At 40.8% G+C, this 15,745-nt stretch overlaps 1 protein-coding gene across 1 annotated transcript in view; it reads left to right on the top strand.

The window, feature by feature from the left end:
- The window catches only part of VWF (von Willebrand factor), a 239,452-nt gene that overhangs the window by 198,065 nt on the left and 25,642 nt on the right, over positions 1-15,745 (top strand). The window contains exon 44 of the mRNA XM_032780579.2: positions 10,583-10,693. Within this exon, the coding sequence (XP_032636470.1) occupies positions 10,583-10,693 (111 nt within the window). The remainder of the gene's footprint in view (positions 1-10,582; positions 10,694-15,745) is intronic.

A 15,745-nucleotide genomic window follows, 5' to 3' on the forward strand; every position in this document is an offset into this window, starting at 1 on the left:
GATAAATCACCTTTATCTTTCACTACCTCAACTGCACTCTGGTCGTTTATCTACCTCAAAACTTGAGCAGTTTTCAAATAGATGCCATTTTAAAAATACACTGCCACAAAAATCTTTCTTTCTTTCCTTAAGTCTGGACTTTCCCCCAAATTACATTGGTCCAAGGCTCAAGATGGGCTCCAGTGTCTCAAAAACCATCAAGGGTAGAAGCAAGAGTGTTAAGTCACTGCAAGGGAGCCCTCTCTTTCCTGATTGCGTAAGGCATTTGTTTCTAGCCTAGTAGGTTCTGAAATATCAGACCTTAAAATATCAGACTGGCTTTTGCTCATAGCCATAATGTTGTCAATAAACTGTTACTCTAATAAATCATTATTAATGCACAGCCGCAGGTTCTGTGCAAATCAACCCTAAGTATGAGCGTGGTAATTGCTAAAAGGTTTAGCATTATCACACAGGGGACCGTGGCAGCTTTCTTTGGGAATCTGCCATTTCTTATGCTGTTTTCGTAAATTATCAGATATGGCAGGACCTGTGCTATTGCTGTCAGAACCTTCAGATTGGAGAACTCTATTTCTTCAAAACTTGTTACTGATTTGCATTTCCCCAGCCAAAATAATTTCCCACTTTGAACTGTCCACAAAGCTCTTTTAGATCAGATGCAATCACAGAGGACGTTGTATTAGTGTTAGGAAGCTTCTTAAACTGGGGATCGTTGTTATGATTTCTTGGTAACGAAGAGCATATTCAAGTACCGCTCCCTCTTATCTATATCTCATAGATTAAGGCCAGAAGGAACCATTGTGATCATCTGGTCTGTCCTCCTGTATAATACATGCCATAGGGACTCCCTGAATTAATTTCTGTTTGAACTAGATCATAATTTTTAGTAAAACATCCAGTCTTGGTTTTTTAAATGTCCAGTGTTGGAGAATCCACCACAACCCTCAGTAAGATGTTCCCATGTTAATTACTCTCACTGGTAAATATGTATGCCTTATTTCTAGTCCGAATTTATCTAACTTCATCTTCCAGCCCTGGGATCTTGTTATACATTTGTTTGCTAGATTGAAGGAGCCCTCTATTGTCAGTTCTATCCCCCATATAGATACTTATAGACTGTGACTAAAGTTACCCCTGAACCTTTTGTTAAGATAAACAATTCAGACCTCCAGTGCATCTCCACCACTGTCCATAAATAAGATTGGCATTATGCCTGACAATGAGCTAATTCTCATCTTCCACAGGTTCTGTCTGTAAATGTACACATTGCCAGCTTCTTAACTCAGGTCAGATACGCCACTGCCTCTATTCCACCTCTTTTGAAATCCTTATTCTTTTCTTCATCTCCTTTCTCTGTGGTTTCCCAGCCCCAGGTCTCCAGAATGGGCAGAGTTCAGCTGGCTACCTTCTCAGATGACAAATGCATCTGCAATGAGACAATTTCTGAGTGTGTTTCTGCACCAGTGGATCCCTACCAGTGGGAGCAATGGTGGAAGCTCTTGTATAGAGGGGGCTCAGGTGCTCTCACAGCTGTGCCATCTAATCCTGCTGAGGATAAGATTGGATGACAAGGTGTAATAATCTCGGTCCCCCTTATATACTATCTATGCTACAACTTCCACCACTAGAAGAAGGAGGGGAAAGCTTACAAATTTCCCCTAATAGAAACACAGCCAGAAAAAAGATATCCAAGCACATCACCCTCCCATCTCCAAATGATTCTGCTGAGGTCCCATTCATAGAATCATAGAAATGTGAGACTGGAAGGGAACTCGATAGGTCATCTAGTCCAGTCCCCTGCACTGAGGCAGGACTAAGTATTATCTAGACCATCCCTGACAGGGGCTTGTCTAACCTGTTTTTGGAGACCTCCAGTGACAGAGATTCCACAACTTCCCCAGGTAATTCGATTGTGCTTAACAACCCATACAGTTAGGAATTTTTTCCTAATGTCTAATCCCCTTGCTGCAATATAAGTCCATTTCTTCTTGACCCGTCTTCAGTGGTTAACAAGAACAATTTATCATCCTCCTCTTTATGACAACCTTTTACATACTTGAAGACAGTTATCATGTGCCCTTCAGTCTTCTTTTCTCCAGATTACACAAACCTAGTTTTGTCAATCTTCCCATGTGGCTTATGTTTTTCTAGATCTTTAATTATTTTTGTTATTCTCTTCTTGACTTTCTCCAATTTGTCCATGTCTTTCCAGAAGTGGTGCCCGGAATTGGACACAGTACTCCAGTTGAGGCCTTATCAGTACTGAGTAGAGTGAAAGAATTACTTCTTAGAGTGATGGTCCCTATATGTATTCTATAAGTGGGTGCAAATGCACCTGAATCCACAAGGTATTCCTAATAGTGTCCGTTGACCCACTCATGTGTAATGTGTTCCCTCATGCTCACAGCCAAGGGTATAATAGATTGTGCAGGTTGATGCCCGTCCAGTTCCCTCTTATGGCTGCATGACCTGAGTCAGAACCGCTGTTCCTTTGTGCTTTTATTTCTTGCTAAGAGACTGACTTCTGTGCATTTGTATATAATTGTTTATAGTAGTTTAGAGCATAGATAGTAGTTGTAGGATTAGTAGTAGGTTAGTAATGATAGTCATCCTCATTTGGGGAATGTTTGCACCCCTTAGGGATTATGCCACATGTTCTGGGATTTAAAAACTGTGTCTTCTGCCTGTGCTCATTCTCAGTGAGTGATAAATAGCAGAGATGTCTTTATTGCCTCAATGAGGCTTATATCCCAGCTCGTCACTCCATCTGCAAGTCCTTCCCACCTCAGACCCAGGAAACTCTGGCGCTCCACCTACATAAATTCCTCATGGAAGAAACAATGAGACCATGTGCTCATTCTGATCTGGGATTGTCAGAATCACCAGTACAGCAATCTCACTATCAGAGAGCACTACCTCCGACCTCTTCCCATGTACCGGATCTGACAGTACCAGTGGTGAAGGACGAGCCCAGACCTGAGATCAAGAAGCACTCTCATGAGCCCAAGAGCAAGTCCCCACATTGGACTGCCACTAAGCGCAGTGTTTCCTCCCCGAGTTGTGCCAGGTTGGGTGAGATGTCGCACGTGGAGATAACTGCACTGATGCCCAAACTGCCTTGGGTGGAGGGAAAAACTCAGTGCAAATGGGACCCAACAGTACCAACAGCCACCCCGGTAGATGCCTGTTCAGAGTGCTCACCAGTGCATGCACTGCCTGTCTTGCCTCCACCTCCGTCCTTCTTGGACAAGCCAGCCACGCAAATGCCACCTGAATCCTCTGGTATTTCCACGGGCATGCCCAGGACTCCCGGCCATTCAGACCACCTTCTCCTGGCAGCAGAGAACTTTAGAACTGGTGCATCAAACGCCATGTAGTGCTCCAAGGCATGTGCCTCTCAAGCACCCAAAATGCCTAGTAAGACACATCTTCCCCCAGAGCAGGGCATCCACCAGGGCCTACTACAGAGCTACATGGAAACGCTTCATCTCATGGGCTCACCGCCATCACCATCCACTGCATTATGTCCATACCTAGCGTCCTCGACTACCTTCTTGATCTCAAAACATTGGGCCTTGCCCATAGCTCTCTATAAGTCCACCCAGCAGCCCTCAGTGATTTTCTCCCCCTTGTGCATGGCACCTCCAAGTTTACACATCCTACCACTGTCTGTTTCATGAGGGGTTTATTCAATACCTTCCTGCCAGTGCTCAAGCCCACACCCCATGGGACATCAATTTCATCCTGTCTGCCCTCACAAAGCCACCCTCCAAGCTGCTGGCAATGTGCTCCCTCTCCCACCTCTCCAGGAAGGTGATATTCTTGGTAGCCATTACCTTAGCTAGATGGGTCGGTGAACTGTCGGCCATGATGGCAGACTACCCTTACACCATCTCCCACAAGGATAAAGTTTGCTTATGACTTCACCCTAAATTCCTCTTAAAGGTAGTGTTGGAGTTCCACCTTAATCAGTGCATTCACCTATCTGTTTTCCACCCCAAACCACATGCCTCCCACACGGACAGGGCCTTGCACTCCCTTGATGTCCACCATGCACTAGCATTCTACCTCCACAGAACTCATTCCTTTTTCACATCACAAAACTATTTGTGGCCATCCCTGACCAATCCAAGGGCCAAGCCTCTCCTCTCAATGAATCTCCAAATGGGTCTCTGGCTGCATCCATGAATGCTACACACAATCCAACATACTAATACAACATATGCAAGCACAAGAGACTACATCGGCCTGCCTCACAGATATCTTCATGGCAAGACATCTGTCATGCAACAACCTGGTGCTACATCCACACATTCATGACCCACTATGTCATTTAGCAAGTGGCAGCTGCAGATGCTGCTATGGGCCAAACCATACTGCAGACTTCACTTCCTATCACACCCTCACACCCACCTCTGCACTGACCACTGCTCGCTAATCACCCATGTCTGGAATGCATATAGGAACCATCACTCGAAGAAGAAGAGGAGGTTATTTACCTGTAACTGGAGGTTCATTGAGATGTGGGGTCCCTATTTGTATTCCAGTACCCACCCTCCACACCCTCTGCCGTAGACTGGACTACTCAGCAGCAAGTGGGACACTGGAGAGGCTCAATGCACGTGTGGGTCGACATACACTGCTAGGAAAACCTTCTGGACTCAGGCGCATTCCACACATGCACACCCATGTATGGAATACAAATAGGGACCACACATCTTGAAGAATCACCAGTTATAGAAATTAACCTCCTCTTCTTTTGTCTTGCTTACAACAATTCTGCTAACACATCCCAGAATGATGTTAGCTGTTTTTGCAACAGTATTACGTTGTTGATTCATATTTAGTTTGTGATCTACTATAACTCCTAGATCCTTCGTGGTAAGATCAATTTTGAAACTGGCCTTGTTTTCAAAACTCTATATTTATTTTGTGTGATACGTTTCTACATTTTTTAATTAAAATGCACCTATTTCAAGGTGTTTGTACAAATATAAAAAATTAACAATGAAATAAAATCCACCCCAAAAGCTTTCCATTCAGATCAACTCCAACTTGCAAAATATAAATGAATTTGCTTTGACCTGTGTCACAGCCCTTGTTTCCTCTTTTCTCCCCATCTCATTCTTTCTTGTGGCAAGGAGTTTCTGGGAGAGAAAATGGGTCATTGCTGTAATTGCTGAATCTGCCACCAGGAGGAGTAGTGTCTGCACCTTACTGTTCTCCTGGAGGTTTTTCAACATGATTTCTGTATGAGTACATCAAAATAGCTCTCTGGAGCATAATAATAATACAGCGGGTTACAATTTCAAAGGACTATACAAACACTAATTAATGTGAAGGGAACACCTGCTTTCATTCTTGCTTCCTGTCAGCATCCTTAAAATCAGGAACCTGGGTAAATGATATAAACATGCTCAGTTTAAGGGTGATGTGGTTATGAAAAACATTTCATACATAACTTTCAGTGATACACATCTTAATCAGACCCATTTGGCTAACTGTGTGTAAATCGATTATGAAAGATTTTCAGGCCTCTTGAGAATTATGTTAAATTATAACACAAGAGCATTTGGAGCATTCATGCCGAGGCATGGCAAATGATGATTGTAATGGCTGCTGACCGTGAAATCTATTACTTTAATCTCCAGTATTTCAAACTGACATTTTTCTTTGAAGTAACAAAGTTTGTCTTCTCCCATATGTTAAGCATGACTGTAAAAGGCTAGTGTTATATGCATGAAAGATCAAAGAAAAGATATTTTAAAGGAAGACTGTAGTTTGAATGTTGACTGTGAAACGATCATATTTAGTAACCATGTAAATGACTCGGAAGATTGTTATGAATGCTTTGCTTTTATTGAATTAGCTCATTGCAGAACAAGGTACTATAAATCTTAATGCTTTGAAGACTTGTAAACTGGGGGCCAGGTGCTCAGCTGGTGTAAATCAGTGTAGCTCAATTGACAGAGCTGTGCTGATTTACACCAGCTGAGGAGCTGGCCTGAATATTTCAGCATCATCCAAATAAATCCTTCTGGAGCTATCTCAGTCTCTCTCAATCTCTGATTATATCCCTTTAATCTGTGTCAGTCATCCAGCCCCATGGCATTTAAGTGCCAAATATTCATGGATTTTTAAGAAAACTCCCTATTTTGAGGGATGATCTCCACTCTCTTTTCCACCCTATTGTTAGAGAGGGGAGCTGAAAGAGTCTCTGTTCTGTTTGCAAAGACTCAGCATCCTCCTGAGGATGAAGTGTGCAGCAGCTCCCAGACCTCACGGAAAGTTTGAATTAAAGAGAATATGTGGAAATATGCCAAGTCCCAGAATATGTGGATCCGTTTAATAACCTTAAATAGTCAATAAATCAGAGTGTAAAATCCTCTGTCACTTCTGAAGGGCATGGAATTAACTCAAGTTCCTCCTATGTTTACTGCAAACCTAACTCCAATTCAACAGAGTGTGAATATTCTCTATCCTGTGATTTTATCCATATGCTGTCACCTTCCCTTGTTGAGCCCAACTCTGTCTCAGAGCTTGTGCAGGGGGAGAGAGTCGGTGTAACTAAACCCTTGTAAGTTTCCCCACAGCTGCTGCTTATTATTACTCCCAAGTCAGCCATGTGCACCTGCTCAAGTGTGAAGGATGATTTGTGTTCGTTATTGCTTACCTCCCAGGGCAATAGGATTTTTTAGACCCATAGACAGTGATCTTCATGTCAATGTGACAGACGCTTGAAAACTTACCACAGCCTCATTCTGAGTTTTGAATCTCTATTTGAAATGTGAAATCCAAATGTATAAATGACCAGGGTGGAGGGGGAAATAAAAGCAGAAGATCAGTCATTGAAAACAGAGGAACTAGCAGAATGTTGAGTCAGTGCAGTAAGTAAAAACTTGAACAAAAAGTGTCAAACAATGTTGCATTTCTGCATCACAAGTGGTCCCAGAACTATGGAGGATAGCGGTGGTAAAGATTGTCTACTCTGTCTAATCCAATCTATCCACAAATGTATGTGGCACTCTTCACCATAGTATCTAAGGATCTACTAGAGGTCTGTCTACACTGCATTTTCAAACTCACTGCAACGAGTCAGAGCCCAGGTCTACAGACGGGCTCACATTATGGCACTAAAAATACCTGTGTAGACATTTGAGTTTGGGCTGGAGCCCAGGCTCTGAAGCCAGGGAGGGGGCAGTGTTAGATGTATCCTAGATCATTTAGTCCATACACTACCCAATGGAGGGTTGTTCCCAGCAATATATGTTCTAGTTCTTTATCCAGTTGAGTTTCAGATCCTCAAACAGGCTTCCATCACTTCTTTTAGGAGGTTATTGAGCTAGCTAAAAAGAGCTTATTTTTCCTGATAGTCATATATTTTCCTTTACTAAAAATTAATTTGCACCCATTTCTGTTTTAAAACAAATAAAAGGAACTGTCATTGTACCTGTGAGCTCTTACTTTCATGTTGTAAATAAATTGACTAATTTGTCTTCTGGCGAACAATTCTTTATACTATAGAGGAGACCTGAGTATCATAAATGAGCCAGATCCATAGAGGGTCTGACTCAGTTTCCAGTCCCACAAAGAGCCATGATGTCATTTGCACCTCTAGCTGGGCCACTAGTTGGGGAAAAATGTATTTGTGAAAATTGTTGAGAATTCTGAAGCATATTTCAAATCTATTATTTTCACCCCCCTTTTCCTTGAAATTTCGGATCCCATAGCCAGGATCCACTTACTCAAGAAACTGAGTAAATTCTGGGCAAAAGGAACTAATTATCTTATTTTTATTGTCTATTTGAATTTATAACAAAGATAAAAAGCATTTGTCATATGCCGTAGGTGCTTCTGACATATATTTAACAAACTGAAGCAATGCAAAATAACAGATTCAGCAGCATGACTTCACACACAATCAAAATTATGCTACTAAAGACTCAGTCTTCTGCTGTGTTGTACGTGGGCAAACCTCTGTGCCCTCAGAAAGCCCAATTGCCTTCAGAGATCTGTTCGCATGAGTCACACTGCAGGACCAAGGCCTAAAATACCTATATTAAAAGACAACATAAAAGTTATTCAAAAAGGGAACAGAAGCCATGCTTAAGTTCCCAGTCATAGAGGTTTAATATTGAAAGGTCAAATGTATAGTCTGTTTGCAAACTGTCTACAGAATCTACAGGCTAAAATGTGTTCAGGTAAACTCTTCATGAGGCTGTTTTGAATTTCTAAGTTAAATACTAGAGCTAGAGGAAATTTCCCATTGAAAGATTTTTACCTGATTTTTTTTGGCAAAACAGAAATTCTTATGGAAAAAAATTATTTTTATTGAACATTTTTTGTTGAAAACCAAAAATGTTTTGGCTTCAAACTGAAAATTTTCAATGGAAACCTGAAAATCTGCAAAGAAAAATTATGACCAAAACAGTAAAAAAAAAAATGTGTTTTAACTGAAATGTTTCATGAGAACAAAATATTTCCCAAACAACTCTGTTAAATACATCTGTTTGTCAGGAAGATCAGTCAGTTTTGCACTCTGTTCTGCCCCATTCATTATGCAAGGTGGCTCATGCTTTCAGGTACAGCGACTGGGCTGCCCATGAAAAGAGGCTGATATTGACGTTGGCCGGGCTAACTGTGGCTGGGACAGGAGTAATGGGGTCAATGCTTCCAACATCCAGGCAAAGCCTTCCTAAAAAGCAGCCATCCACTGTACAGATGTAAAACCAGAGTGAAAGGTGGCACTGAGCTTATTTAATATTTTAGTCCCATCTCAAATTCAGATCATCATGTTGCCTGCTCAGTATTGAAAGTAAAACTGCTCTATGCCCTATGGGGATCCATGCTTTTCAAACCCAGAGATGGAAAAATAAAGATCATTGCTTTCTTTCAGTTAGCCAGATGCTCCAGTGTTGTATACTGTGTGATGGTTGGTTATTTTATGAAGGAAATTAGTGGCCAAATCACCAGTGAAGTGATCAGCCAATACATTTTTCTGCTCCATATGAATTATCTGCAAACTGAGGATATTGGCTATAGCAACTCTGAATAACTCTCTGCCTTTGTTTGAGAGTAAACCCAGTCAGATGGCTGAACATATTAAACATTTTTCTGATTCACCCTTAATTTTGAATTCCCTCCTTTTTGTTGACTGTTCATGATGCTGCTAGAATAGTTCTTTCTTACATTTGCTTATTCTGTAGTGGTTGTAAATCAGCAAAACCAGTAGCCCCCCTCCCCAGTTATATAGCTATTTTGTTGATTTTTTTTTTAAATGGAGATGATACTCTGATTCTTAAAGGTTTATTTAATCTGGGGTTCACATTGGGTTTCTTCCCAGGACTTAACCTATCCCACAGTTCTTTGCAGCCACTTGAGAGCTTCCCTCAGAGCTGATCGCTGTGAAAGCAAAAGAATTGAGGGAGAAGAGAAGCTGCTCTGAGATTGGGTGTGGCATGAGGGGAGAGGGAGAAGAGAGATGTGCTGTTGTTTTTCTTCCCTTTTGCTTGCTCTCATTGGGCCAAAGTGTCTGAAAGATTTTGCTGCTATTTTTTTCCAAGTCAGTGGGCACCTCTTCATAACTAACCTGTGCATGAGATGCCATAGGTTGCGAAGTCCTGGTATAGTGGACTGTGACAGGTCTTTTACAGCACAGACAAGGAATAAATGAACTGATTGTGATAGAAAATAAGAGGAATAGGCTAGTGGAGTGCATTAATTTGATATTCCTCAAAACTAGAGGGTAGTGCAAAGTACAACAAATTTTACCTGGATGAAATAAAATACGTGTATACAGCTAAATGTTGGAACTCACTGCTGCAAGATATTATTGAAAGAAATAGTTTAGGGACCAAAACATGTTCATCTCAATGTTACTTCAGCCTCCCCATCCATCTTTGCTTGTTTGTTTCATCCATCCGTTAAATCTTGTCAGAAATCTAGAATGTAAGCACTTTGGGGCTGGAGTTCTCTCTTTTTTTATTGCATGATTTGTACAGAATCTAGTGCAATGGAGCTCTGATCCATATTTGGAGCCTGCCAGTGTTCATGCAACACAATAATAGTAATAATAATAATTAATGATGGTAATCCTGCAAAGTGCTAGGCACCATTGACTCTCATTGAATTCAGAGAGAGGCTGCTCAGCACTTCACTGGAGATGCTCATATCCTTTCAGGACCAGGCCCTTAGTAAGATTCCAAATGGACTAGACACATGAATAAGAATAATGTCTGCAGTTACTCTAGTTAGTGGGAAAAAATCAGCGGCTTCAGTAAACGAATCAGCAGCCGATAATCAGAAGTCTCTACCTGTAGTGAATAATACTGCACAATTATGAGGGTTTTTCACATTCTTCTGAAACACATAATATTGGCCACTTACCGTGGACCATTTGTTCTGTTACAGCAAATCCTGTATCCTTATAGTTTTGTTTAAACTGCACTATACAATAAGAAATTGTACTATGACACAACCTTAATGGTAAGTGTCTCTTGCAAATGTATCATCATCAAACTTCTCATTTTCTTGTGTGGCTTTCTAATGTAACTACAACCACTACCTTGTTCTCCTCTTACAGGGATACACATATGTCAGCCGGGAAGGGCAGTGTTGTGGAAAATGTCAGAAGACTATGTGTGAAGAGCAGAGCTCATGGTTTCGAGGGGATGTAGATGTTCGTTTGCATGAGGTAAGGTCAAGAGTTCCATGCTGCTAACAATGTGCTCAGTCCTCCTTGTTTAGGAGATGGGACTAAAATGTTTTTCTCTTCTAGAGGAGAAGGGAAAATGTGCAGGTTGCTTATTGTGTAAACAGATCAGCTGGCTGTCATGTCATGTCCACGTATGGTTTATTAGGAGTTTACATCTTCAAATGCATGTTACAAATTTAAAGTAAACCTTACAATGCTTCTGTGCGTGAGATATTATTATGCCCAACTGAGGCACAGAGCGACTAAGGCTCCTTGTGCACTATGAGCGAGAGGTGTGGTTCCCAACTTCCTGACACATACTCACACGGGCTGTAGGAGATCCAGCACATGTCTAAATAGCAGTGCAGCTGCAGTAGCACAGGCAGCAGCTGCGGAGCTGTACGTATGCACAGAGTGAAGTTGGATTTGTACTCCATGGCTGTGCCATGCCCCTGCTGCTGCTCCCTGTGACTACTATTCATTCCTGGTCTGGCTCTCAAAGAGCTAGAGCAAGTATGTGTACGCAAGCTAAGAACCACATCTCTACCTCGTAGTGTAGACGTAGCCTGGGTGACTTGCCCACAGTCAAACAGCAAGTCAGTAGAAGAGGAAGGAATTTGTATCTTCCAGTACCATGCTCAAACAACCAAAGTCTCTTAATCTTAATGTTTTAGGCTCTGTTAACCTGAGCCAGTCATAATTCACTTGGTTCAGACTCTACTGTCATAGATTGTATGACAAGAAAGGAACATCACGATTATCTAGTCCAACCTTCTAAATAACACAGACGATAGAACATGACATATTAATTCCTGCATCAAGCCCATAGCTTCTGTTTGAGCTAGTGCATATCTTTTAGAAAGACTTCTCACGTATTAGTGACACTAAAAAAAAGGAACAGGAAGACATTAAACCTTCCTGAATATAGGATAATCTATCAAAATAATTTAATCAGCAAAATATTTGCATTTCCCTCTTGCCTTAAAAATAGTTTATTTCTTGGATGTGAACCAATAAGCCCTGATTTGGTAAAAAATTTAAGTATGTGTATAAATCTAATTAAAACAGATGAGACTTAAACCCATGCTCAGAGCTGGGCAACATTTTTTAAACAAATCGTTTATTCACTGAAAAATGCAGTTTTGAGTTGAGCAAAACTATTTACAAATTTGCCACATGTTGGCAAAATGCAAAAATGGCAGGCCTAGAGTCACCAGCAGACTTAGATGCCATTCACAAAAGAGGAGGAGGTATCCTTTTTATAGAACAATGGCTGGAGCACTCAGCTGGGATGCAGGAGGCCACCACTTCAAATCTCTGCTCTGCATGATATGGATAGGGATTTTAACTTGGATTTCCCCCATTACAGGTGAAGGTCCTGACCGCTTGGTTATGGGATATTCTGGTGTGGGTCTCTCTCAGTTGTCCTGTTCCACTTTCTATAAATAATTAAATATTCATTGGAACAGGGACTGGAGCCCAATTCTTTCCCCTCCCAGATGAGTCCCCTGACTACAGAGCTGGGGGGTGGGAGGCGCACCTCCATCACCTCTGATGGTTTTGTGAATGGCATTTCTGAATTTCCTTTGCTTTTAATAAAAAATCAGTTTAAAATTGCCCAAATTAAAATGAAACATTTCATTTTGAGTCAAAATTATTGATTTATTTAGCCAATAAAACTGATTCTGGGAGGAATGTTAATCTAAAACTCTTAATTTTTTTTTTTTATTTGTCCAGCAAGTCGATTATTTGGATAGCTTTATCCAGGCTTAACTTTAAACATATGTTCTAGTGCTTTGCTGAATTGGGTCCCTGATAATTCTTTTCTTGACATTCTAATTCAAAATATTTTGGGTTTTGTTTTGCCTTTAAAAATGTAAATAGTCCTTGTTGCTTCCGAAATTTGACACAACACTGAGACAGCACACATGATTCTATGTTCCTGAAGTCATAGAACTTTGTTATAAAACATGCAGCCACACAGCCTCAACATTCCCACAGGATGAGCACTGTTGAATAACAATGATCTGCTGTAAAAACACATACTCCCTTCTTGCAGATCAGGTGGAATTTAATAGCATCAGAGAGTTAAACTACTAACGTCTGCTGTCCATAAACGTGGGGTGTGGAATGATGTAAACTGAATTTTTCTTAGCCTTTGAAAGTCAACCAGTAACACTGAAAAGAAGTGATGTTTTTTTTATAGCCCTCAGTCATTTCTGGCTGTAAACACCCACATCCACTGTTCAGTGTTTGAAAACTCAAAAAGACCATCTCTCTGTCCTTTGTGTATATAAGATTAGAACTTTACTATGGATGGCTCAAGAGATTGGTACCACCATACTGATCATCGTGAACACTTAGTCTAGATGTGATAAATCAATCCCTGAGCGCTCTCCCGTTGACTCCTGTACTTCACTGCCACGAGAGGTGCAGGCGGAGTCAATGGGGAGCAGCAGCAGTCGACTCAACACAATGAAGACACCACAGTAAGTCAATCTAAGTACATCGACTTCAGCTACATTATTCATGTAGCTGAAGTTGCATAACTTAGATCAATTCCCTCCTCCTCCCCCCACGTAGACCAGGCCTTATTCATCTGTAGGTTGCCAGCTCAATCTATCCGAGGTTAGATGCGACCTAAAGATATTACCATATGAAGTCTGTGCAGTGGACTGTTTGAACTGAGTAGCTGGTGTCAGTGTACTTCAAGCAGGACATCACATTTGGATATTCATTGACACACTCAGTGATGCCAGGGACTGAATGGGAATAGAGATAGAGGTGTGAAAATAACAGATTTTTAGCGTGCTGGCAATTCCAAAAGATTGAAAAATAAATCTGTTTTGGGTTGAACTGAAAACAAATGAGTTTTTTAAAAATGTTCAGTGACTCAAAAAGTTGAAATAAACATTTTGGGTTGAACACAACATTTCAATTCAATGTCAAGGATTTTTTAACATTTAAAAAATGCATGGAAATTCAAAACAAAAGCCCATTTTGAACTGAAAAATCAGAATGTTTCATTCTGAAAATGTCGAAACAAAACTGCTTTTTGGCAAACATTGCAGGTCTGATGACAGCTCTAGATGGAGAATGAATTCTCTCTCCCCTCATTAAAAAGGGTGGCTCAGAATTGAAGCACATTTCCAGAGGATAGTAAGAAGAAGCCAGTACTGTGGTTGCCTGTGCTGCACTTGTTGTCTGCTCAGAATAACATTTTATTTTCAGCACCACATTGAGTAGAATTTCTTTGTGACTGTTTTAGAGAGTTCAGTAGTAAATGAATAGCTGGAAAAAAATGAAATAAATAATAAAGGGAAAAAAACAGACCCCATTTACATGTGCAGCAGATATCCACCTTGCTTTGCAGACTAGTGGGATACTGGTTTTCTTTTTCCTTTCATTTACGTATTTCTTCAGCCTAATCATTTTGTTCTGCTCTTAACCCTGCGAGCCTTGGCAAGCCTCTGCCTGCCCGAGTAGCATTAAATTGCTTAATCCTGTGCAGCGGCTGGGGATCAAAACAGTAGGGAAGAAAAATAGAAGTTAAATATAATAGAATGCTAGACCTTCCATTTCTCCTCCTTCTCCTCCCCAGTTTAAAACAGATTTGCTAAACTGCTTCCACTGTTCTACATGTCGCTGTCTACAAATATTCAGTGTTAATTCTTCATTGCATTTTTGCAAATAAAATCAGCTTCTTTCCTTAATAATAATAATATTAATAATTAATAAATAATGCAATAGCTGAAAGACTTCACCCCTCACATTTTAACTGACAGCAGTCCTATGTACCGACATCATTCTCTGCTTTACAAATCAAGTTTTCAAAGAAACATGCTGTCATCTTCCACTGCATCTACTATTCTTTACTGTCCTATGTAAACCATAGAATTCATACACACTGATGTGTGTAGCTGTGTCTCTTTCTAGCCATTAGCACTGAAATAACTCATTGGGTGACAGAAAAAAGTGGACTGACTTTCCCAGTATCTCATATATTGATGGTTGATGCTCTTGTTAGTATTAGAAAATGAGAGCCTGATTGTCATTTACACTAAAGCCCCTTGACATCACTCTGGCAGTAAGTTACATGTACACCCACTATAAAGACCCTTTATGCTGCCAGAGTTGTGTAAATGACTTTGAATATTTATCAGCCTTTTTATTCTTAATGAATATTTTTAATTTGGACATATTTTGCAATGAGTTCTACCTTCATCTTCTGTCTGCTGCAACCAAGGTGATTTTTCTTAAACGAAAAGCCACAAACTAAAATAGCTTGTGGTCTTTAATCAGTAATTATGATGAATGATTTATTATGTATTTATTTTAATATGATTTTTTTTTAAATGTACCACATCATGTGTCTCATAGTGAACGGGGAAACGTCATTAAGAAAAAAATCTTGCGAGGGGCTTGGCTCTTCCTCATCTCTCATTAAGAACCACTCCCATTCCTAAAGCTAGACACATGCTTGAGTACCTTGCTGAATCAGAGCCAATGTCACTGGGAGTTAATCTCCTGGCATTCTTACAGGATTGAGCCCTTCAGATATTTCCCAAGAAGTCAAAAGACAGAAAGATGTTCCCAAAATGTCTCTATTCAGAGAATACATTCAATGGCTCTAAAAATACAAGGCGCTCACACATTGCTGTGGTACCTATAGACTCATAGACTCATAGGTCAGAAGGGACCAATATGATCATCTAGTCTGACCTCCTGCACAAAGCAGGCCCAGAATCCTACCCATCCACTTCTATAACAAACCCCTAACCTATGTCCGAGTTATTGAAGTCTTCAAATTGTGGTTTGAAGACCTCAAGCTGCAGAAAATCGCACACAGCAAGAAAGACCCATGCCCCACGCTGCAGAGGAAGGCGAAAACCTCCAGGAGCCCCGCCCTGCCCAATACTGCCCTGGAGGAAAATTCCTTCCAGACCGACCCAAATATAGGGCGATCAGCTAAACCCTGAGCATGTGGGCAAGACTCACCACCATCAATCCAGGAAAGAATTCTCGTGCAGTAACTCAGATCCATCCATCCAA

This window comes from Chelonoidis abingdonii, chromosome 1 (genome assembly GCF_003597395.2).
Source record: "Chelonoidis abingdonii isolate Lonesome George chromosome 1, CheloAbing_2.0, whole genome shotgun sequence".
NCBI classification, from domain to species: domain Eukaryota; kingdom Metazoa; phylum Chordata; order Testudines; family Testudinidae; genus Chelonoidis; species Chelonoidis abingdonii.